We start from the raw sequence: 25,821 nt of genomic DNA on the forward strand, positions 1-25,821 counted from the left end.
TCTTCACCTTTAGTAGGTATTTAAAATCAAATAGCGATCTTACATTGTTTATAGTGTATAAGTAAACAATGATGTTTAATCTTTTGCATATTTTGTTTATTACATACCTATTGTTATCACCAAATTTATCAAAAAAGCAGTTGTTAGATAATAGATACCTTCATCATAGAGTGTCTGTCTTTGGAAAATGGTTATTTCTCTGGTCAAAAACGTATAGAATATCGACAAAGTAAAACAAACAAACTACAGAACCACCTCACGAAATAGAGGCCCTCGCTCTAGGATTGCGTCTAACACAATCTAAATGAAATTGGATACGTCCCTGACAGGATTATTTAGCTACAATCAGTATTTATCCTCTTATCAGGATCTATAGGTAAATGAATGTCTATTCATATTCATAATGTAAACATTGTAAACAATATTTAAAAAAACACAGAAGAAAATGTCCATCAGAGATTATTTAGCAGTAAAAGGTAATCAAGAACTGTTCTTATACACAACGAATACCGTAACACAGAAGATTTTTTGCAAACAAAACCAAAAAATAAAGAAAATAACAAGTTAGTCTGCGCACCTAGCGTGTCATGAAATACGCTGACACCGCTCAACTGTTTTGTTTCTAAGGTACATTAATTTGTTTTGAAACTGTAGACCATTTTATTGACAAAACAAACGAGAGTACACTCTCAACGGGACTATCAAAAAAATTAAACACAATTCAAATAATGTGCGTCAAGGTCTGTGACAACGGGTCTGATCAAAATTTGTTGTTGTAGCTGTCAGCGCGCGACAAATTTTCAAATTAACCTCACGATTTTATGCGTAAAATTTCCTGTCTAGCCACCTAAGCAGCAATTTCAGGTAAAACGATCGATTTAATAAAATGTTAACAGTTCCGCTGATAATTTACGTTAACAGCGCGTGGTCCGAGGAGGACATATATCGATAAAGTTATTTGTATAGTTTAAAGCCAACTGAGACCACTATAAATACAAAATAAATCAAAAACTCACCTTCTAGTGTTTATCACTGATAACAGAACACGCCATGTTGAAATTGAATGTCAAATATCAAACAGAAAAGTGTTTACAAACGTCGTCATGTGACAAATAAGTGACATGCGCCGAGGAAATTGCACATGCGGTAAGTACACAGTACACCGAACCAACCGGTCGCGGTCTCGTGTATCTTTTTAGCGTAATTCGAACAGAGCTTAATTTCCACATTCGCTTTGTTCGCTTGTTCACGTGCACGAGCGACGGGCCATTCTGATGAACACGGTAGCTGAAGCACATCATAACTCGGCCAATTTTTGTGTTTTTACCACTACCACTTCAGGAACGCACTGCTCCTCGTAGCAGGACACAGAGCAACAGGAAGAATGCATGCACCCCGTGTCGACCGTGACTGAGTTTTCATCCGGTAACGCCTGCAATAATTTGAATAATGACACAAAAAACTGTGAGCATAGGATTAAATTAATATTAATCTGTAATAGACCAGAGAAATTAAAGGACAAAAAAGCCTTTTTCATTACACTATTAGGGGAATCAAAGAACATTTTGTAATTTCATTAAGAAATGTTTAATAAACAACATACCTATCAGAAAGTTCTACTCCAGAAGTGGGTGTTTCATTTTTAATTAAACAAATTAACTGCGAAATTAGTTGTTTTTTAAATACCTACGAAAATATAAATATTAGAAAAAAACTGACCATTGAAAAATTCAGAAAATTTTACATAAAAATTTTGTAGGTATAAAGATTTTTCTAAAATTAAATCTATAGCTTCTATAATTGTTTCCACCCTTCTCACAAACATTGGCACACTGAATAATAACGTTCGGCTAAGCGCAAAAAAAAATTTAATTCAGATGATACGAACTCTCAAAAAATGTAATTGTTGAAGACTTTGTAGTTTTACGTTTTACAGAATTACTACCACTTTAAGAGGGTGTTACTCAACTTTGAACAGATTTATTACAATGCGATAAGTGTTCCTTTAAAGATTAAGATATAGTCTTTAAAATTCACTGAATTGTTTTACTTTAGACATAAAATAAACAAATTATTTTGTAGAAAATTAAGAAAGATAGAAAAACGTAATATAAAAACCGAAAAATATCAGAAAAATGTAGTCATCACAATTTTTCTGTACAACTTACCTAAAATACATTTAATAATAAGTTTAAAAATAATAAATGTTAAAAAGAATTTTTGAGCTGTTATACAGTATCTACGTCTGCGTAACTTGGAACCTGTTGATAACTTTTTATTATCAGTTTTACGAAAAAAACTTATTCTTTATGCTCTGTATCTTATAGATTATAGAGTCTAAGATGCAACCATCAGATATCAAATGCTAATTTTATACGAGGTATGTCAAAAAATATGAATTTCGCTCGAGAGTAAAGTACCTTTATATTTCACAATATCGAAAATGGTTATTAAGAAAAGTTGTTTGGAATTAAAAATTGTGTTTCAATATTCAATTACATCCTTCTATTTGAAATATTGTGAACTATAAAAGTACTTAACTGTTAAGCGAAATTCATATTTTTTACATACCTCGTATAAAATTGAAAAAGTTTTAAAGATAAAGTTTTCAATCCTAATAGCAACATTAATAATATTGAAAAATATTAAAAATATTACTAAAATATTTTTAAATTGAAAATTATTGGTACATTTCCCTGGTGACACCTCCAAGGCTTCTACAATTTGCAAGCCAAATGGATGCTGCAGTGAGGACAAAAGGGAACGAATTCTACACTATGCAATTCACAACCCCCGTCTGCAGCTTGGTAAAGTTCCAACGGAAAATGCACCTAGTTACTCCACGGAGTAATACTGCTATAAAATAAAAATGTATACCATTTTTATTCACTTGCAATGCGAGGCCAAAAATGTCTTAATTTTTACTTAGATTAGAGAGCGCAACCAGCACTCTTATCGACGATTTCACCTCCTGTTAGAGGCTCTTCAGAGAATGCATAGGTTGCTTTTCTCTAATCCAGTAAATTTTTCGACACCTATTAGTCCCACACTGCAACTGAGGTGAATGGATTAGGTGACTAGCGTCATCTGGCAACTAAAAGATAAAGTTTTTCAATCCTAATAGCAACATTAATAATATTGAAAAATATTAAAAATATTACTAAAAGATTTTTAAATTGAAAACTTATTGGTACATTTCCCTGGTGACACCTCCAAGGTTTCTACTGGGAAATGTACCAATAAGTTTTCAATTTAAAAATCTTTTAGTAATATTTTTAATATTTTTCAATAGTATTAATGTTGCTATTAGGATTGAAAAACTTTATCTTTCAATTGCCAGATGACGCTAGTCACCTAATCCATTCACCTCAGTTGCAGTGTGGGACTAATATGTGTCGAAAAATTTACTGGACTGGATGAGAGAAAAGCAACGTATACATTATCTGAAGAGCCTCTAACAAGAGGTGAAATCGTCGAAAAGAGTGCTGGTTGCGCTCTCTAATCTAAATAAAAATTAAGACATTTTTGGCCTCTCATTGCAACTGAATAAAAATGGTATACATTTTTTTTGAAAAAGTTTGATATCTGATGGTTGCATCTTAGATTTTAGACCAGTTTTATGAAAAATAACTTATTTTCGTAAAATTGATAATAAAATAGTTATCATAATTATAATAAAATGATTGTACCTAATAATTGTTTTTCATTTATTTGTTTTAAACTTTCTATATTGTTTTTATTACCAACCTAAAATCAACAAGTTTTTTAAAATATTAATGATGCTATTTTGCGTCGTTCCAAAAACTTCGTCGATGTGATTAGAACCCATATTTTTGTTAGAAAAAGCACCGACCTAGTTATTCTACGTTTACATTCAATGGCTTTATTGATCGTTGTTTTCGGAAAATACTCAATATCAAATGGGATAACGAGCTTTACCTTGAAATTTATGGAATTCCCTTTGTGTAAGGGTAGGAAGTTATACCCGGAAATTTATTTGGCAGTACAATCATTTTTTTAATTATCGTAGACACGGGAAGTAACGATTTTTCCAAAGCACTCTTTGATACAGATTAATAGCAAGCTGAAAATTTGTTAATAGCTTAACGGTGTCTAGTCGGACAAATTTTGATGTACGGGAACACTGGAACAGGGGAAGTTTTAATTGTGGAACAGGTTAAAAATTTGGAACGTCATACTACAAAAACGTCCCCTGTATTTTGTCGAACAGAGCTTCCAATTGATTCGTTACCATTTCATTAAACTCTCATGCAAAAATCAGACTGCTATTTATCACCAACATAATTCCTGTCATTTGACATGTTCTACGTGTCGGACTTATTAAAATGCCAAACATATTTGTCGGACATTTTTTCATATATTACATAAAGTTTGCTATTGAATAAACTTAAAAACAAGCTGCTTGTTTTCACAATCATAAACTTGTCAGGATGACACGTTCCACAACTAAAATCACGCTCCACAATAAAATTAGAACTTCCCCTGTTCCAGTGTTTCTATACATCAAAGTTTGTCCGACTAGACACCGTTAAGCTATTAACAAATTTTCAGCTTGGTATTAATCAACTTTTTTTGGTACGCGGGATCCATGCCTATAACATGTTATAAAAAATATGCAATAGAATAAAAGTCATTTTTTTACTTATAAACAATGTAATATCGCTATTTTATTTTAACTACTAAAGGTGAAGACAAAGACCGTTCAATTATAAGAAAAAGTGAGACAATTTTACTGAAATAGTACTTATAGAAAATCATTTAAGATGAGAGTTTGTAAAGGAATTTTTTATTTTTGTTAATTTCTTGCTTAATTATTGCAAAAATACACTAGGCGGCAAAATTAACCGCCAACGTTAAAAATGGGTCATTTTTTATGTATCGAATTTCCTAAACCTGTTATCCGATTTAAGAGATCTTCTATGTTATATGGTTATAGCCTTATTCTTTAAAAATATCGCTGTAATAATATTGTTGCTAAACAGGTAAATTTTCATTGAATACCACATGAATCAAACTATTTTTCTCTCAAAGTTCACATCACCCTGTGGAATATTCTAGCATTTATAAAATACTGAAATTAAAACCAAACTATAGTCTCATGCCTTCTTAACATTCTGTTTTTTTATTCATTCACTTATGTTGGATAATAAAAAAGTTAAGTACAGTGGAACCCCGATAAGTCGGCCTCCGATAACCCGGAAGTCCGGCTAACCCGGATCGATTTTCATCAAATAAAATAAAAATGTTTTCACTTTGACTGAGTTTTTTACCAACAAATAAACAATAATGTATACAACTGTACGTAATTTAGATGTACTGGACATAAGTATTTCATTTTTTGGCAATTATAATTAAGTTTATCTGTAAGAGTACCGTATTTTATTAATTTTTACCATATTCTCCGGCTAACCCGAATTTTCGATAACCCGGATCGGCCGCGGTCCCGATTAATCCGACTTATTGAGGTTCCACTGTACTTAACAACTAGCCTTATTTTTCGTCAATACAGCGTGTTTTTAAATAAGTATGGCAAACTTTAAGGGGTAATTCTGCATGAAAAATTAATGGCAGTTTGCTTTATAAAGGTATGTCCGCAAATGCTTCATATCCGGGATAGGTCGTGTTGAATTTTTTTTTAAAAACTGACGATTTATTTATTGCTATAAAACCGGTTAAGATAATATCTTATGCATATTATGCAAATGAAATTTGGTGGGTTTTAAGATGTAGTTATTGCGCATTTTTTTTATATGCAATTGGTAATTTAATATTCATCATTGGCGCGCATACGGATAATATGACCCGTGTTGAGCTGCCCTCCCCCCCCCCCCACTTGCAAAAATCAAAAAACAAATAGCCCTGATTTATGAGCTATTTATGAGCTCTCATATTCCGCAAACTAAAAATTTTGAGCTCGTTCCACTGAGCAGGAATTTGATACTTTGTTGGGGGGGCTGAGTCAGCCCCCCCCCCACTACTTAAAAATAGGAATATTGAATCGGTTTATGCGGCAGAATTACGAGCTATTTATGAGCTCTTGAAATTATATAGTTTCGATTTTTGAGCTCATCCCCTTCACCCCCAAACAACCCTTTAATTGATTTAACTTACGAGAAAAATGCTGAGAGAACTTAAAATATATCGTATTGCGGATATAATTCCTATAGCTTATATACTCTAAGAATAAACTATTAAATCACGTGCATTTCGATTATTGAGCTACAACCCCTTCGCAAGAAAACCACCCTATCTTCCCGGCTTAAGAGAAAGGTGTACTTAAAATGCATTAAACTAATTATTTGGCGACAACATATCATTGAATAATTTATAAGCTTCCAAATTACGCGCATTTAGATCAGTAAATTGCAATTTATTTTGTATAGTGCAGTCACTGAAAGTGAAAATCAACGATTACCTTCAATTTCGGTGAACCTTTATCGATTTGCACGAAAATTGGTCAGTGGTTAGAGGATACGTCAAGAAACAAAGGTGACATAATACTACCTTGCGCCTTTACCCTGAGGGTGCATACCGCCCCTTCTCGGGGGTGAAAATTATTTTATAAAAAATAACCGCACAAATCAATAAAAGAACAAATTAAAAGTAAAATTTATTATATAAAGTTAATAAAATAAGTCAATACTTTTTAAGTTATTAAAGATTAAAAATTTTAATTATTCGTGAAAAAAATGCATGTTATGAAGCGATTTTTCGTAAATCACCGAAAAACTGTAAGTTTTTACAAAAAAGTTAATAGTAGTTTAATTCGTATAGCTTATATTCTAAGAATAAACTCTTAAATCACGCGCCTTTCGATTATAGAGCTACAACCCCTTCGCAAGAAAACCATCCCATATTCCCGGCTTAAGAGAGAGGTGTACTTAAAATAATTTAAATTAATTATTTGGCGACTACATATCGTTTAATAATTTATGAGATTGCAAAATATACGCATCTCAATTATTGAATTGCCATTTTCTTTCTATAGTGCAGTCACTGAAGGTAAAAATCAACTATGACCTTCGATTTCGGTAAATCTCCATTCATTTTCACGAATTAACAATAACAATTTGAGGTTTTAACCTGGGGTATATGTCACCCCTTCTCGGGGGTGAAAATTACTTTATTAAAAATAACCCCACAAATCGAGAGAGGGACAAATTGTAAGCAAAATTTGTTATATAATGTGATTAAAATAAATCAATACTTTTTGAGTTATTAAAGATCAAATATTTTAAGTTTTGTGAAAGAAAATGCATGCTTTAAAGCGATTTTTCATAAATAACTCAAAAACTGTAAGTTTTTACAAAAAAGTGTTTATCACTAAAATTGAAGCTAATAAAAAATATAATAAATTGCTTACTTGAAAAACCCTTTAATGTTAATTTAAAGTTAGTTATTGGTAATTAAATGTATATTTTTTTCTGTGACTCTTCAAATCTGAGGATTCAAGCTAAATAACGGGAAAGAGATGCATTTTATAACACTTAGGTACTAAATACTTGTCAAAGTACTTAGAAATACCTATCAAAAATGAGCTCTAGAAAAAGTTAATAGCATCAAAATCCGCTCACCAATTTTCGTGAAAATGAATGGAGATTTACCGAAATCGAAGGTCATAGTTGATTTTTACCTTCAGTGACTGCACTATAGAAAGAAAATGGCAATTCAATAATTGAGATGCGTATATTTAGCGAGCTCATAAATTATTAAACAATATATAGTCGCCAAATAATTAATTTAAATTATTTTAAGTACAACTCTCTCTTAAGCCGGGAATATGGGATGGTTTTCTTGCGAAGGGGTTGTAGCTCAATAATCGAAAGGCGCGTGATTTAAGAGTTTATTCTTAGAATATAAGCTATACGAATAAAACTACTATTAACTTTTTTGTAAAAACTTACAGTTTTTCAGTGATTTACGAAAAACCGCTTTAAAGCATGCATTTTTTTCACGAATAATTAAAATTTTTAATCTTTAATAACTTAATAAGTATTGACTTATTTTAATAACTTTATATAATAAATTTTGCTTATAATTTGTTCTTTTATAGATTTGTGCAGTTATTTTTTATAAAATAATTTTCACCCCCGAGAAGGGGCGGTATCCACCCTCAGGGTAAAGGCGCAAGGTGGTACCATGTCACCTTTGTTTCTTGAGGTATCCTCTAAGGTTCACCGAAATTGAAGGTAATCGTTGATTTTTACTTTCAGTGACTGCACTATACAAAATAAATGGCAATTTGCTGATTTAAATGCGCGTAATTTGGAACCTTATAAATTATTAAATGATATGTAGTCGCCAAATAATTAATTTAATGCATTTGAAGTACAACTTTCTCTTAAGCCGGGAAGATAGGGTGGTTTTCTTGCGAAGAGGTTGTAGCTCAATAATCTAAATACACGTGATTTAATAGTTTATTCTTAGAGTATATACGCTATAGGAATTATATCCGCAATACGATATATTTTAAGTTTTCTCAGCATTTTTCTCGTAAGTTAAATCAATTAAAGGGTTGTTTGGGGGTGAAGGGGATGAGCTCAAAAATCGAAACTATATAATTTCAAGAGCTCATAAATAGCTCGTAATTCTGCCGCAAAAATCGATTCAATATTCCTATTTTTAAGTAGTGGGGGGGGGGCTGACTCAGCCCCCACTAAAGTATCAAATTCCTGCTCAGTGGAACGAGCTCAAAATTTTTAGTTTGCGGAATATGAGAGCTCATAAATAGCTCATAAATCAGGGCTATTTGTTTTTTGATTTTTTTAAGTGGGGGGGGGGCAGCTCAACACGGGTGATAAATCGACCCTTGTCTCTTGTGTGCGCCAATAGTGAAAGTAAAATTCTTAATTGTATGTCGAAAAATGCACAATAATTACCTCTTAAGATCTACCAAATTTCATTTGCATATCTTAACCTGTTTTAGAGTAATAAATAAATCGTCAGTGTGTAAGAAAAACAACCCCTATATTGCCAACTCGGAAACGAAGCATTTGCGGACATACGTTTATAAAGCAAACTGTCATTATTTTTTCATACAGAATTACCCCTTAAAGTTTGCATACTTATTTAAAAACACCCTGTATTGACTAAAAACAAAGCTAGTTGTTAAAGTACCTAACTTTTTTATTATCCAACATACCTATAAGTGAATAAATAAAAAAAAGAATGTTAAGAAAATCTGAGGCTATAGTTGGGTTTTAATTTCAGTATTTTATAAATGCTAGAATATTCCACAAAGTCACGCGAACTTTGAGAAAAAATCACAGTTTGATTGGTACACCCGGTACACAATGACAATTTATCTATGTAGCAAACAATATTACTACAGCGATATTGTTAAAGAATAAGGCTATAACATATTAAAAAAAATCACTTAAATCGGACAACAGGTTTAGAAAATTCGAGACATCAAAAATGACCCATTGTTAAGATGGTGTGTTAATTTCTTGGAGAAGTGTATTTATAAAACAAAAATATTTGCCATAGGTCGAATTATTTGACACCTCTTAGAAATGATCAAAAACTTCTTTACTATGATACCGTATAATGTAACAGTAAACAAAGAGTATCGTAAGAAGGTGCTGTGATAAAATAGATGTCAAGTTATTAGAACTGGAGCGGAACACAACTGGAGGAATCTCTACAGCTTGACATGGAGGCGGAACTAAACATATTTGAAAAAAATCCAAACGCAACATGGGTGAAATAAGTAAGGTCATAATATATTTTACACAACACAACAATACTCTTGGAAAAATACGTAGGTAATAAAAATTATTGCTTTCCAAAATATTTTTGTAATAAAATTTTATCAATATCTAAATAATTAAAAAACCAATTTATAAAAGTAATATAAAAAATATGCATTAAAACTTTATTATTAGTACGTTTGCTAACGGTAAAATATTGCAACACTTCTAAATTTTAAAGAACGCTTGGATTGACATGAAATTTGGCATACACATAGCTAACATGCCAAAGAAAAAAAGTGATATTGTGTCGATGTGTGCTTTTGTCCTGGTGGTGAGTTTCACTGCTTCTCGGGGGTGAAAAAATATAGGCCCAAAATAAGTCCGGAAATGGATAAACTGACTAATTTTAAGCAACGTTTGTTCTATAGAGCTTTTTCACCAAGTCAGTCCTTTTCGACTTATGTATTTGCGAGTAAATATGTTCATTTTTCAACAAAACCACGTTTTTAGACCGTTTTTCGCAAATATCTCAAAAGGTAAGTATGTATTTTGTCGAAAAAACATTCTAATCAAAAATATAGCCTGTAAAAAAGTGAAAAAAATCGTGTATATCATATACTATTAGGTCTCTGTCTCTAGACGTAGCAGAGTTATAGCTAATGAAAAATAGGTCATATTCGTCAAATCCCAAATCGAATATTTTAATGCGAAATAACTCAACGTGAAATAATTTAAGCACTTTTTGGGGAAGACTCATTACTCAACTTTTTTAAAGTGTATAAAAAAAGCTTTATTTTTGTTTTATAAAAAAATTTCTAGTATCAACAGTAAACAAGTTACGCTCAAAATAAAGTTAGTCCCTTTTTTTTTGGTAAATAATCGAAAAATCTCCCCCTATTAGCATCTCAAATGAACTTAATCGTTAAGAGTCCCTAATCACGAGTGTATGCACATTTTGAACAGCCATACCTTAACCAATTTTTGGCTTACAGAAAAACAAAAAAATACAAAATATGTATTCAGAAAAGTAAAGCCGACTTTTTTATTGTTAAGATTTTTGGTATTTCAAATAATTTTTAAGTTATTTTGAAAAAAAACGTTTTTTCAAAATAAACTAATCAACAAAAACAGTAAATTTTCATATTTTATTAAACATTAATGCAATTGCCATATCATGTAATATTACATGAATAACATTGATTTGCTTTGTTTGAGTAAAATGTATTCATTCAACAAATCGCTTTTATTCACATAACTCCAATTTAGAAAACTAGGTATGTATTAATTTCGTTGAAGCAAATAGTTAGTGAAGCGTAAATATAAATAAAAGTGAAATGCTACACTTCAATAAATAACGGAGTAGGTACCTACCAGAAATATTTGTAAAAAACTGTGAAAGTATTTAAACGGTCTTATTTGCATGGAAATAATTTCATTTAAAATTGTGGAATCTATTTACGATTGGTCTAAAGTAAAACATTTAAAAGAGGAGGCAAACACTGATTTATATCATTTGTAATTTGAACTTTCTTAAAATGGGTCAATTTGAATCTTCTATTGTACTGTGTTTTTTATAGGGGAGCTTGAAAATTAACGAACTAGTTACATTCAGGACTACAACAGGACCTAACATAACTATGGACGAAATTGAACAAGCAATGATTAGCAAAGACCAGAAAAGCGACGCGACCAGATGAAATACCGAGTGAAATAATAGAGCTCTTCGAAAGTTTAGGTAAAGGTAAAAGATCTCTCCTTCATCTTTAAAGTTGATCAAACTGGCTATATACCAATGGATTGGCTGCTGTCGACTATTGTGACGATACCTACCTAAATAAAAGGCAAATGTGAAAAGATGTAGTGACTACCGAACCATCAGCTTGATGAGTCATGTTTTAAAGGTATTTCTACGAATTTTGCACTCTAGGATGTACCAAAAAATAGAAGAACAACTTGGTGATACACAGTTTGGATTCCGCAAAAACCTTGAAACCAGAAAAGCACTATTTAGTATTCAGGTTATGATACAGAGATGCAAAGATGTCGGACGTCCGGTTTATATGTGTTTTATTGACTTTGAGAAGCATTTGGTCGAGTAAAACATGCTGAAATTATTGCCATTCTTCAGCAGGTGGGTGTTGATGATAAAGACCTACGCATTATTAAAAATCTTTACTGGCATCAACGTGCAAACATCATGATTGGTCAGGAAACTTCTGAAGAACTTCAAATACGAAGAGGAGTAAGGCAGGGCTGCATTTTGTCCCCACTAATATTTAACATCTATTCTGAGTTTTGTTTTCAATAAAGCAGTGGATAATGTTCAATGTGGTATCAAAATGAATGGCGTCAATATTAATAATTTGAGATACGCGGATGACACGGTGTTAATTGCAAGCAATTACGAAGAACTTCAACATCTGATTAATAGGATTACCACAACGTGCGATGAATATGTGCTCAAGCTAAACACGTCAAAGACCAAGGTGATGGTTGTCAGTAAGATGCCAATACAACTGTAAGAAGTAACTTATGGTGAACAACTGGAGAAAACTAACAGTATCACCTACCTTGCTTGTAATCTAAATGAGAACTGATGGGACATGAGTAAAGAAATTAGAATACGTATAGAGAAGGCCAGATCTGCATTCTGTAAGATAAAGAAACTTTTATGTGGAAACAACATTACTTTGAATCTGAAAATTAGATTAGTGAGATGTTATGTGTTCTCTCCTTTTTTGTACGGTGTCGAAGGCTGGACTTTAACGGAAACACTTCTCAAGAAACTGAAAGTCTTTTAAATTTTGGTGTATCGAAGAATCCTATGAGAATAAGTTGGGTGGATAGAATTCGTAACGAAGTTGTTTTGCATCGGATGGGAAAAGTGGCAGAAGTCGTCAGAACAGTTAAAAATCGAAAATTTAAATATTTTGGCCATGTTATGCGACATCCATAGAGATATAATATACTCCATTTAATAAAACAAGACAAAGTGGACAGAAGAACAGGGCTAGGTCAGGTCCAAGAAGAACGCCATGGCTTAAAAACCTGAGAATGGTTTAACAGATCCTCTGCATCCCTTTTCCGAGCTGCCGTCAACTAAATTATTATAGCCAAGCCAACGCTCGATAATCGAGCACGGCACATGAAGAAGAAGAGAAGAAGAGCGGAATGCCAATAAAAAGACGCAAACGGAACATCCCGACTATTTTTTTTTTGCATTTCTACTGCACCAATCCTTCTTATTCGATTCGATATATTTTTTAAGTTCAAATTGTATATTTTTCTTAATTTTTCCAATTAGGCCGGAAATTGTTATTAACAAATAACTTATAAAAAACAATTTCCGAATCGCTTTGAAATCATTGTTTTTGTGCATATCTCATTGAAATAAATACTTTTCCCTCTTTTGTGTAACTTTGGGAAAAATTGCTTATATAATCGAATGAGAATAAAAAAATATAAAAAAAAATAATTTTTAAGAAACGCTTTTCTTTAGTTACGTGTGACTAAAACTAAAAATATTATAAAAAAATCAACTAAAGAGCAAAAAATAAAAAAAAAATGAAAAAATCTAACACATCCGTCAAAGAAAAGCGTGGCGCATGTTAATCGAATAATCGGTTTTCGCCCCACTCTTTTCTTTAACGAATGTGTTAGATTTTTTCAATTTTTTTTATTTTTTGCTTTTTAGTTGATTTTTTTATATTTTTAATTCTAGTCACACGTAATTAAAGAAAAGCGTTTCTTAAAAATTATTTTTTTTTATATTTTTTTATTTTTTACTTTTTAGTCTTACACTTTTAAACATTAAAATATATCGTCATGTTTATTAAAAAATGTTTTAAAACATATTATGTACAAACATGAAAAGTAGTCGGAATCGGCAAACAATTTGAAACTTGTTTGTTTATTTCTGAAGCATAACGTAAACAGTTAACGTAAAAAGTGAAATTATGTATTGTTCATATCATTAGCTATACAATCCGTAAAAGTTTCAAGTTTATACATTGTAAAAAACAAGAGAATTTAAGCGTTTTCCGTTAAAATCGTTTTTTTTTATTTAAACAATTAATACACATGAAAATTTTTTTTATTGACTATTCGTGTATTGTTCCCGCGAATGCATATGTCTGCAAATTTTCATTCATTTGCATTGAAGAAAAGGCAGTCAATTAACGTCTAAAGATTTGACGCAAACTATTGAACTAAATAAAAGCGTTTAAAAAATAAATTCACTTACCTTGACGTTTTTGTGAGTTTTTTTAGATCATCTTCTACATCTTTCTTCTTCTTAGAGTTCCTTCTCCTATCGGAGGTTGGCTATCATCACAGCTATCCGTACCTTATTGGCAGCTGCTCTGAAACGATCTACTGAGCTGCAACTATACCACTCTCTCAGAGGAAAGCTCTTAAGTTTCTCAGGCAGGAAATTCTTTTTCTACCTATCGATCTTTTACCCTGCATTATGAGCCTTAATATCTCATATTTCGCACATCTGGTAATGTGGCCTAAATATTCCAGCTTTCTTGTTTTGATGTTCTTTTTCACCTCGCAATCCTTTTGTAGCCTTCTCAACACTTCCGCGTTTGTAACTCGTTGGATCCATGGGAATTTTCAAAATCCGTCTATTCTATAGCACCACATCTCAAATGCTTCCAACTTCTTTATATTGTCTACTTTTAGTGTCTAGCTTTCCATTCCATACAGCAAAGTCGAGAACACGTAGCATCTTGAGGCTTTTATCCTCAGTTCCAGAAGGTCTCGATTAACAAACTTTTTTTTTTAATTTTTATAAATGCTTTTATTGCAATTTCAATGCGTGCCCTGATTTTTCTACCTTGGTAATTGTTTTCATTTACCCACGTACCCAGATATTTGTAGTTATTCACTCTTTTTGCTTGTTTTCCCTAGATATCTAGCCTTTTCACTGTATGTTGCTTAAAAATAAACATGAACTTGACTTGACAGAATTTCTATTTTTTGGGTTACACTGGCTATTGACATTTGCTCCCAAATATTTTATGGACGTTACTTGCTCTATTTTTTGTCCCTTGGCATACAAATGTACGTTTATTGGTGCCTTCGAGAATACTAAAATTTTAGTTTCGGAAACGTTTAAGTGTAACCAAACATTTCGCCGCACTACCGCACTATTAACTACCGCATTTATTATATTTTGTAGTTCTTGTGCGTTGCTTGCTATTAATACCGTGTCATCGGCGTGCCTGATGTTGTCTACGCTGGTTCCGTTAATCTTGATTCCACCTTGGACTTCGTCTAATGATCCTCTGAATATATACCTACTCCGAATGTGTGCTCTATTTCAATTGCTGCCAATACAGTACTGAGATAATTCACGGGTCTTGCTCGTCAATTCCAGTTGTTCTTAGAATGTCGATCATCTTTTGATGGTTAACGCAGTCAAATGCTTTTCGATAATCAATAAAACATGCATACACATCTACACTAATGTCTCTGCATCGTTGTGTTAACACATTTAAAGCAAAAAGAGCTTCTCGTGTTCCCAATCCGTTTCGAAATCCAAACTCCGAGTATCGCTCATCTGGAACTCACACTTCTTGTAAATTCGTGTATGAATGATTCTGAGAAAAGTTTTCAGGACATGAAACATCAAACTTAATATTCGATAATCATCGCACTGTGAAGAATTGAATTTTGGTAAAATGTCAATAAAATGTTTTATTGACACTGGTTTTGTAACGTTTCAAACGTCACATCGTTGTTTTTTATGTACTTTTAAGTACTTTCAGTTATTTTCGGCCCATGGTATTTAATTTTCGTTTACAATAATTTCCTTTCTTAATTTTCACTTTTATTCCTCCGATTCTATACTTTCTTATTTCTATCTCCTATAAATGCTCTGACTAGTTTCTAAAGTCCCCTCGTATTCTACTCAGTGACTATATCTGCTTCGGCGCTGTCACATGGCGTTGAGAGCCACACCAAAAAGAGAGCCTTCTTCTAGGATGAGTACTCGATACAAATTATTTTCCAATCCTTTCTACTTTGAGAAAATACATACCTAATATACTAAAGAATTATTTCGTGGCCAGGTCCTCTTGCCAACCTGGGTAAGTAATAGAGAATATTTCTACTTTTTCTTTATACCAATAATTGTTAACATGAGCACCGTGACAATATTATTTGACAATATTATAAACTTTATTTCAGTTAGTTGGTAAAAACCACATTGAGTTTATTGTTAACTTTTTCTTCTTTAATAATTTTATAATAATAATTCTTGCTGTAATAATTTTTAATGAATTTTGTTAACATAAATCGTTCAGATGTAGATTAATTCTGTAAATATATTTTCACATAATATCTATACTTTGTTTTTAAACCAAGAGGAGTAAAGTAAAAAGACAGATTCACACCAAAGTCATCACCAAATACATCTTCTTTTTTAGTTGATCATATCGGCCTTTGACGGTAATCCATAAATTATATTGTACTAAAACGTCGCGAAAGAGTTCTAAAAACAACTGTTTTTTATATAAAACAGACTAAAAATCTAAAAAATTAAAGGAATAACGCAGAAAATATAAAAAATCGCAGATATAACTTAATTAACCTATAAAATGTCAAGAGTGTCAAAATTTTATAAATGTCATTAGTGTCAAAATTTGATAACAGTGGAGTAAACTTGCCTGAGGTTGGACCAATTACAAACAAGCTTTACGGCGCGGGAAATTTGAATTACTCCTCTTGGTTTAAAAACAGACTATAGTATTGAACGATTCCAGTCTTAAAGTAAATGATTACTTTTTATGAACTGATAACACCAGAGGTTATTGTCGGTTCGATTTTGGTTGCATTTTGTGCTTTGTTTATTAGTTGCAAAAGCAACATTTTAACTTTTGACGACATCAGAGGATTTCGGGTCGGTGTGCAGGTCCTTGGGGAAAAAGGGACTTGCCACTTGCCGGGATTCCTCTGTTGTCGGACAAAACGTGTACCATATTAAGTCTACAGCGGCCTGTTTTTGTTCTAGCCATTTGGGACCACTTAGAACCGTTTCCAACCAACTTTATGGCAACCTTCGAAGTTAAGACTTAAAACCAGCCGAAGACCACCCTAGGGTGCTGCAGCAGTCAAATCAGCACAGGAAAAGCCGACCGAACGTCAAGAACATCACCTGAGAAAACTTAACTGGCTCACACCAAAGAACCAGGAGAAGTCGGCCAAACAACCGTCGGTCGACTAGAGTCCACAACAACGGGAACTGCTGGGAAAGTTCAGTTAAGTCCATAGTTTCTTTCTTGGCTTAAACATCGATCCCTGATTCGCTGATATTAATTTTTAAATTGTCAATTATTAATTTGGTTACATGATAAATATAAGCAATAAGATGTAATTAAGTATCTAACAATTGAATAAAGAATGTGTGTTGAAAACTTTTTGTTCCGTCAATAATTCCTAATTTCTTCATATTAATTAGTTTATGACGAACAACACCCCTGAGGGGTTTCAACTTGAAGAAGGATGAGCTAGCCGCTTCAGTTTTAGCAACCAACGGCCCAATCAATTTGAATTTTTTCTTTTACAAAAGATGAGCTTAGTATCTACATTTAAAACTATTATTACTCTGTTGTTTTTGTGCAGGAATGTGTGCAGGATGCTTCAGTAATAAACCATGAACTTCCTTAAGAACTAACTTTGTTTATTTAAAAAGATTATTAATCTACTTAAAATCTAATCGTTAGAAAAACCCCAAACTTTTAAGCTCCCTGCGTCTCTTTTCCTATCATAACTGTCCTTATCGTCGCAAGCATAGGCTAAAAGATAACTGGATGGATGCCACGCCACTGTAAACGTCGCAGCTTCAACTGAGATATCAGCTACTTTATCTCCTGTTTCTACAAATCCTATATCAATTATTAGGTCTTCTGATGCTGAAGCTAAAAGTTGTCCATCATGGCTGAATGAAATTGTCCTCACTGGCCAATCCATCCTAAAAAAACGGTAAGAATGGTTAAAATAGTGTAAAGATTTTTTCTAAAACTGCTTTGAGTTGTTACATGAAAAATAAATTGTAAAAAAATAATACTGTGCTAAAATAGTGGTAGTAGTAAAATAGTGCTTTTCCTAATGAAATTATCTTGACAAATCTTGTAACTCAGCCAAAGATATTGCAAATTTGTTTGCCGATTACTTTTCCACAGTTTATTCTCAGAGTAATCTCAATGTGCCCGATCATGAACTATTGGACAATTCGATGTAAATATCAGGATCGAATTGTTTTCTAATGCCCTTTTGTCAGATTCTTCTCGATAGACGATGGTAAATAAATGCTTGAAGTGTGGAGTAAGAATATGGTTTTATTGACAGCTACTGATAATTACACTATAGTTGTGTAGGTGAGGTAACTTTCTATAATAGACTACGACTCAAAATAGTCCCTTCGGCTAATTTATAATCTCATCAAAATATACAAATCATCAATAACTTGCGTGGTAACAAGAACAATGAACTTGCAAACTACAGTTTAATCAAGCTATTGTAAAACTTAGGAAGTTCAAATGGAAATACCACGATTTGGCAATTTATTTAGGTTGCAAAAGGTTCACTGGACTCTCATAATTAAAATATCACTCGATTATGTTTTCCCAATGTTTCAATTATTGGGACCGTGCAAGTTCGGCAAAGCGACCTCTATTTCTACGCTCTGTACTTTTATTCGCACTTTTAATTATATTGGCCAATTATATTAGTCCTGGTTGCTGGATAATTGTCAAGACCATAGTCCAAAAAAATAATAAGAAGAAAAAATAAGATGCAGGTTATGTTTAGCAAACGTAAACAATTGTATGTAGTAAATAAAATCAGTTATTAAAATGCAGTACTGCAAGCAAAATACAATTAATTAAATTTACATTTATATAATAATTGCATATCATATCAATATTGTGGAGCAATATATAATTTTTCTGCGTCAATGACAGAAGGTATGAAATATACGTCAATTTGACAATTTCAATTGACAATATGAATTATTTAGGATAGATGCAATATTTCTCCGCGACTCGCGCACGGTCGTTTCTCGTTTCCCTTTCCAAGTACTTGCACACCGCGAATACACGGTGAAACTATAAAAGTTTAGGAAGTTAGAATAATGTGAGATTACAAATTAAGGGATTCATTTGAGATTGAACAACTATCTTCGTCCAATATTCATATCACTAAACATAAAATTTTAATATGAGAAATATACACCAAGCTCTCTAGTCTTGATATTAATAAGGGCCCAAGCACTCCTCTGTTCTTATAGAAATGCAGTTTTAACCTTTCCAGGCCATTGTATCACATATTTAATTGTTCCCTTCAAACTGGTTTTTTCCAGATTACTGGAAAGAAAGTTTTCTTAAGCCTTTAATTAAAGACGGGGATAAATCTCTTGTTAATAATGATCATCATATTACCGTCCTTGTTGCGATACCCACAATGTTTAAGAGTTTGGTTTGTGACTTTTTAACTCCTTTACTCAAGGCTAAACTTATCAATCAACAATTTGGGTTTAGACCTCGTAGATCTACTAAGTTGAACCTATTAACTTATGTAGATTTCTCCAAGACCTTCAACAGGGTGTCTCATGATATGTTGGTTCATAAGCTCAGAATAATTGGTGTTGATAAACCAATGATTTCTTGGTTTTAGCAGCTACTTGTCTAATCATAGACAGACAGTAAAAATTGGTAATTTTCTTTCCAAAACAATTCTTGTTCCTTCATGAGTTCCTTAAGGCTCACATCTTGGGCCTCTTCTGTTTAACATTTTTATAAACGATATTCATGAATGATTTTCCTCTTCCCTTTTTTTGCTGTTTGCCGATGACTTAAAGTTGAGCTGTCTGATTAAATCTCCCAATGACTGATAAACTTCAATATGAGCTAATCAACTTGTTGGATTGGTGTACAAGAAATGAGGTGAGACTGAATCCATCTAAATGTAAAACTATTAAGTTTTCTTGGCCCAGATCCCCAATCAAATTTGAATACGAGATTGGCCAGCATTGCCTTGATAATGTACCTTTCATCACGGATCTAGGTGTCACTTTGGATGCAACTGTACAACTTTCTGATGACTTAAATAATGTAGTCAACAAGGCATTTCAGATGCTTGGCTTTATCAGAAGAAGCACACAGGACTTTACTGGGCTTACTGCCTTAAAAACCTCTTGTCTGTCTCCATCTTGAGTATGCATCCTTTTTATGGTGTGCATATTGAGACCTTGTGTCATGTTGAAGATAAATTTCTAAAACAGATTGCTTTCAAATTAAACATTTTGGACAACTACAATGACCCAGATTTACTTACTGTATCAAATATGCCACCCATTTCTATGCGCCATAAAAAGAGAAATCTTATTACTTTTTACAATATTCTGCATGGTAGAGCTGCTGCTTCCTCTTTGCTAAATAAAATTAATATACATGTTCCATCTAGACCTACTAGACCTAGTTTTCATTACCGTTTATACATCTCACTAAGTGTGGATTTAACAACTGCATATCAAGAACTACCAGACTAGATGATAACATAGATTTCTTTGCAACATTCGACTCATTCCTGCATTAGGTTTTGTATACTCTTGGTTTGATTAATTACCAGGTTATTTTATTAAGCAATTCAACATCTCAATGATTTTATAGTCAAATAACTTTTTGTATTGTAACCATAGATAATAGATATACATACTGTTATGAATTTAGAGTTTAACATTAATTGTAACTGGGCTTGCCCGTTGATAAATAAAGTAAATAAATACTCGTACCTTGTAAAGACTCGTTTACATGCTAATTCATTTATATCCCATAAAGATACCAAAGCGTCAGCACTTCCAGTAGCAAAATACTTTCCCGTTGGATCAAATTCGATGCAAATACACGTTCCTGGATGGGCCTTCAAAATATGCTGACGTTTTAGGTCGGGGTAACTAAAAATTAGAATTTTACTATACCTACATATGAAGCATCAAAAACTGTTTTGTAACATTAATTATGCACATGCCAGCAACATCAAAAATGCAATAAGATAACTTAGGGGCAAAACATGATACTATTGAGTTTTAGGGGAACATGAAACGAGAGGGTTGAGATATAACAAAAATGGTATATCTTTAAAATATTGCTAAATAACATGATGGAATATTTAAAATTTACCCTGTATAAAAAAAATCTGAACTTACATACTATGATAACAAAATCGAATTAATTTAAATAGGTTGGATAAATGAATTGAAACTGCAATGCAAGCAATTATAAAAATGAAGATAATGCTTACAAACAAAGACCTTTTGTCGCCTCTCAGATTGAGGGCTCTAAGATACTACATTATTTACTACATTACTATATGGAATGGAAGCTTGGACATTAAATAGACAACACGTAAGAAAAATAGAAGCATTTGAAATGTGGTGTTACAGAAGAATATTGAAAATTCAGTGGGCTCAAATTACCAATGTTAAGTGCTACGACATTTAAATAAGGAGTCAGAAATAATGAACAGTATAAAAACAATAAAACTGGAATATTTGTGTCACATAACCAGAGGAGAAAAATGTGATTTGCTGAGAATTGTTATGCAAGGAAGGATCCAAGGAAGAAGAAGCATAGGAAGAAGACGTATCTACTGGCTGAGGAACCTTAGAGAATGGTTTAACTATAGTTCATTACAACTATTCAGAGCAGCAGCCAACAAAGTGACCATAGCCATTATGATATCCAACCTCCGATAGGAGATGAAACTTTAATAAGAAGATAAATGAACTTACCTTAAAATATGAACACAGCCTTGACCATTAGTCAAGAAAAATAAGTCGCTGGTATTATTCCAAGATATCTCATTTACTTCAAAATGAAACTGTTCCTCGGCCTGTATAGTGAAGTTTCTAGCATCAATAAAAGTAACGAGATCTTCTTTGTTGCCTACAGCTATAGAATTGCCGTTAGGAGACCAAGTTATGTTGATATTTTCGCCTTTTGTCATAATAGTATTGACACATTTTTGAACTCTTGTATCCCAGATTCGTACAGATCTATCACCACTGGCGGTACTAAGAAGATCTGGATGAGACTGGTGCCAACAAAGCTGGTCAACTGATCCACCATGACCTTTGAAGACATATTCTTTGTTCTACAAATAAAAAAGAAGGAAAATTAAAAATTCTATTGTTTTGAATCGCTTTTCTTGTTAATGTCTATTCTTATGTACACATATTACCTATTAATTACCATATCTTATATGGATGGTGTTATGCAACAATGGGTTAAGCCACAGCCATAAGGTTTTGAGAAAATGAACAGAATAGTTTGATAACAGATTATAATTGTTTGGTACAACTTTAAAAGTGAAATTTTGGGATAAAAACAAGGTGGTCAGTCTCTCAATACCTTTATTAAAAAAAGATTATTCTCTCAATACCTTTATTCAAAAAAGATTATAATTGTTATCCTGGTTAGAGAACGAAATAATGAACCTGAAAAATAACAAAAGCCCAGGAATAACAGAAATATATACCGAAATGATAAAATCAGGAGGGAAAAGACTACAAAAAAAGATATATAACCTGATAAAAAGAATATGAGAAATAGAAAAAATGTCAGAAGACTGGATCAAACCAAGGATATGACCTATACATAGTGTGACCAACTCCAAATAAGTCGAATCCGGGACAAGACTGAAAAGAAAAACCTGAAATCCGGGACGGTTCAATGAAGATCGGGGCATTTTTTTTTAAATATTATTGTTTTTAAATTGTATATTCACAAGACTATAATTAAAATACAAAAACGAAAAAAAGTCCACAGTTATCAGTTCACGATATAAAATTCATGCGTTTTGGATGTGGTATTAGTATTACACTCTAGAAATTTTCTACTTTTTTTCTTCTCACCAATCAATTTGATGTGAATTCTTAGAAGAATAACGTATTCAAAATTTCAAAATAGAATTTTACCAAAACGTTGAAAATTTAGATGGCCTGGAAGCCTTTTCTGGGACGCCAGGACACGACTTCGTAATTCGGGCCATGTCCCGGATTTTTCGGTCTAGTTAAATAATTCATATTGTCAATTGAAATTGTCAAATTGATGTACATTTCATACCTTCTGTCATTGAAGCAGAAAAATTATATATTGCTCCAGCATATTGATATGATATGCAATTATTATATAAAGGTAAATTTAATTAATTGTATTTTGCTTGCAGTACTGCATTTTAATAACTAATAATTTTATTTACTACATACAATTGTTTACGTTTGCATAACATAACCTGCATCTTATTTTTTCTTCTTATTATTTTTTTTGGACTATGGCCTTGGCAATTATCCAGCAACCAGGACTAATATAATTGGCCAATATAATTAAAAGTGCGAATAAAAGTACAGAGTGTAGAAATAGAGGTCGCTTTGCCGAACTTGCATGGTCCCAATAATAAAAAGGCTAAATCAATATTCGGAAAAAATATTGGGAGAATACCTGACAGGTTTTAGAAACAACAGATCAACAATGGACCAAATATTTGCCTTAAAAGAAATACAGACTACCTGTCTGTTACGTACGTAAAACAGTACTATATGCTTTGTTCATTGACTAAGTAGGCCTACGACACAGTAAACAGACAACAGATGTACAAAATGATGAAAGAATTGGATATACCAAGTAAAATTGTCAGGATGGTAAAGATGACGATGGAAATCACAACAAACGAAATAGCATGGAAAGGGCATACATCTAACAAGTTTGAAACCAAGGAATAATTAGGATAAGGAGACCCACTATCAACAACTGCATTCAATATGTTATTGGAAGAAATATTCAGGAAAAGCAGAATAAACATGCAAGAAACGATATTTAAAAACGACCACCAATGCATAGCATTGGCAGATAATCTGACACTATTAGTAACAAGCAAGAAAGAACTACAAAAGTTAATGAAAAACATAATAGGGGAAGCCAACAAATTGACACTTAAAATAAATGAAGAAAAGACAAAGTATATGATAATGGGAGAGTTTCAAAAAGAAAAAATGATATTACAAATAAATGGAGAAAAAACATACCTACTAATTTACATAATATTAATATTCATAAGTAAATTTAAAAAGGTTTATGTCTCAAATTAGCTAAAAAGGGCATCATTCAATGAATACGTCTCTATGGAGGCCCCTGAAGAGTGTCGTTACCCTCTTGGATGTGTCCCGTTTTTACAAGTTTAGGATTTGGTCACCCTAGTACAGAGCCTCTCTTGTTTAAGTGAGGACCCCATATGGCCATACCCCATGTTTCCAAATTGAGAGTCATTACTAATAAATTTAAACTAATACCCTTTAGGTATCTAACTATAAATATGATATCTTACCAGTCTATCCCTGTCCAACGTATATACACAAACAGACCTATCAAAGGATCCTGATGCTAACCTCTTGCCATCACAACTCCAACCTACAGAATGAACTTTAGACGAGTGACCAACGTGTTCTTTATATTTATTATGGCTTTTAAAATAGGACTGAAATTCTTCAATTTTAGTTTGGTATTTCTTTGCCGTATGGCCCATTTTTAAGATCTTGTTGGTGGGTTTTTGTAAATCATAAACCTCTTCCGACGGGTAAACATAAGGGAGAGATTAAATATCCAGCACGCAACCGCACTGTTGCCAGATTTACTTCTTTTCTTTTAGCGGGAATTTTAAAATATCTAATGTCAGTTGGTTTAAAATTTGACAGTTGTATTTTTTTGATTCCGAATCACATTCCGAATCTTAACCTTACTTTACAGGTGATTTGATTATGTACAAAAAATGTACAATGTAAATAAATTGAACCAAGTAATGTACTAAAATATGCTATGTTATAATTTAAAACTCGTTATGTTAGTCTTTTGAAAAAAATTAAACTCAAAAGAGATATACTTGTTTACAGTGCAAATTAAGGGCAATAATAGGGATTTACGATTTAATTTGCAGGAAAAACATGGGCAACCTACCCAATTGGTAAAATTTCAATTCAAAAACTCTTTAGGTAGGTATGGAACAACTTCCACATTATTATTAATTTTTTGGGTATTAAGGTTGATATTGATATCAAAGGTAGTTTTATGTAGGTAGATACTAGATAAATGTAAGCTATAAGTAGTATAACCAATGAATATAGACTGGTATAACTTCCCATGTAATCACCTGTTATGTTTTTGTAGATTTTACTGTGTGGATGTCACAGGAAGAGAAACAAAATAATATTCAGTCACAGGAGTACAAGAACATGAAACATCTTATTATGTATGTATGCCATTCTCAAACAATTATTGTACAAAACAAGATTAGAGAAGAGCTTTAAAATCCCAAGGATCCTGCGAAAAGAAAAGTGAAAATGTTGTCTCAATTAATGTAGTATAGATAGACATTTTTCTTTATTTTAGTATTAAATAATTATTTAGAATATTAATAGGTATTAGTTTTAATAGTATTAATATGTATTGTATGAATAATTCCCATCATATATCTTCTGGCTAAAGTTACAAAATAAATAAAAATGAAAAAACATTTAAGTGGTGTAGCACCTTTACTTTACCTGGGGACGAGGAGAGTTATTAGGTAAATTCTATTTTCTTACATAATATAGGTACATATATAATATACTTAAAAATTAATGGTGGTATTATTGTGGTTTATATTGAAAGCCAAAGCAAGTAAGAATAAGAAGATATAGGTAGCAGTATAAGAAGACGTGGCTACAGGTGAAGCGTGTTCATGAATGTGTTAATAATAATAATTTTATATCTATTTTGTTAATACATTTTACTATTAAAGACAATTATTAAAATATGCCAAAAACGCCCACAAAGTGGCTTTAAGTTTTATTACACAGTATGTGGACTTCAACTAGGAAGATTATGTTAAGTATGAGCAGAATAAAGGCTAACAATTTTGATGTTAATGTTTTATTGTCATAGGTTGTCTTTTTTTATTATATTTAATGCATCTTTCTTCTTTACCCAGTGCTTCCATAGTTTACCTTTTATTAACTTTTTTAAAATTCAGTAATCCATGTATTTCAAACCATCTAACTGACCAGCAA

At 32.2% G+C, this 25,821-nt stretch overlaps 2 protein-coding genes and 2 long non-coding RNA genes across 6 annotated transcripts in view; 2 read left to right on the forward strand and 2 right to left on the reverse strand.

Moving 5' to 3' along the window:
- Nucleotides 1–1,232, reverse strand: part of LOC114325557 (uncharacterized) — an 88,951-nt gene extending 87,719 nt beyond the window's left edge. The window contains exon 1 of the mRNA XM_050647393.1: nucleotides 1,017–1,232. The gene's annotated coding sequence lies outside the window, so the exon portion shown is untranslated. The remainder of the gene's footprint in view (nucleotides 1–1,016) is intronic.
- On the forward strand, nucleotides 1,173–17,137 carry LOC114325586 (uncharacterized). 3 transcript variants are annotated; one of them, XR_007697344.1, is made up of 2 exons: nucleotides 1,173–1,464; nucleotides 16,735–17,137. It is a non-coding gene; the product is annotated as an uncharacterized LOC114325586 (long non-coding RNA). The 3 variants fall into 3 exon arrangements; XR_007697343.1 differs by having other exon boundaries at nucleotides 1,182–1,425; XR_003651702.2 differs by lacking the exon at nucleotides 1,173–1,464 and adding an exon at nucleotides 9,932–10,252.
- A 245-nt stretch (nucleotides 17,138–17,382) lies between these two features.
- LOC114325585 (THO complex subunit 3) lies at nucleotides 17,383–24,380 on the reverse strand. The gene is made up of 4 exons (XM_028273686.2): nucleotides 24,105–24,380; nucleotides 21,514–21,875; nucleotides 20,515–20,676; nucleotides 17,383–17,694 (listed from the first exon to the last, which is right to left on the reverse strand). Exons 1-4 carry the CDS (start codon nucleotides 24,300–24,302, stop codon nucleotides 17,436–17,438), a joined length of 981 nt encoding a protein of 326 aa, XP_028129487.1. The 5' UTR covers nucleotides 24,303–24,380; the 3' UTR covers nucleotides 17,383–17,435.
- Nucleotides 24,381–24,509: 129 nt separating this feature from the next.
- LOC126882434 (uncharacterized) lies at nucleotides 24,510–25,013 on the forward strand. The gene is made up of 2 exons (XR_007697342.1): nucleotides 24,510–24,765; nucleotides 24,941–25,013. It is a non-coding gene; the product is annotated as an uncharacterized LOC126882434 (long non-coding RNA).
- The last annotated feature ends 808 nt before the right edge of the window (nucleotides 25,014–25,821 follow it).

The sequence above is a fragment of the Diabrotica virgifera genome, chromosome 3, assembly GCF_917563875.1.
Source record: "Diabrotica virgifera virgifera chromosome 3, PGI_DIABVI_V3a".
Lineage (NCBI taxonomy): Eukaryota > Metazoa > Arthropoda > Insecta > Coleoptera > Chrysomelidae > Diabrotica > Diabrotica virgifera.

Excerpts from the sequence above, each read along its gene's own strand:
- LOC114325585 (XM_028273686.2), bottom strand. The coding sequence starts at position 24,302 with ATGGGCCATACGGCAAAGAAATACCAAACTAAAATTGAAGAATTTCAG. Across the intron at positions 20,677-21,513 it reads GGCTGTGTTCATATTTTAAG|TTACCCCGACCTAAAACGTC; the intron begins GTAAGTTCATTT and ends TCTAATTTTTAG. Across the intron at positions 17,695-20,514 it reads TGTAAACGAGTCTTTACAAG|GATGGATTGGCCAGTGAGGA; the intron begins GTACGAGTATTT and ends CCGTTTTTTTAG.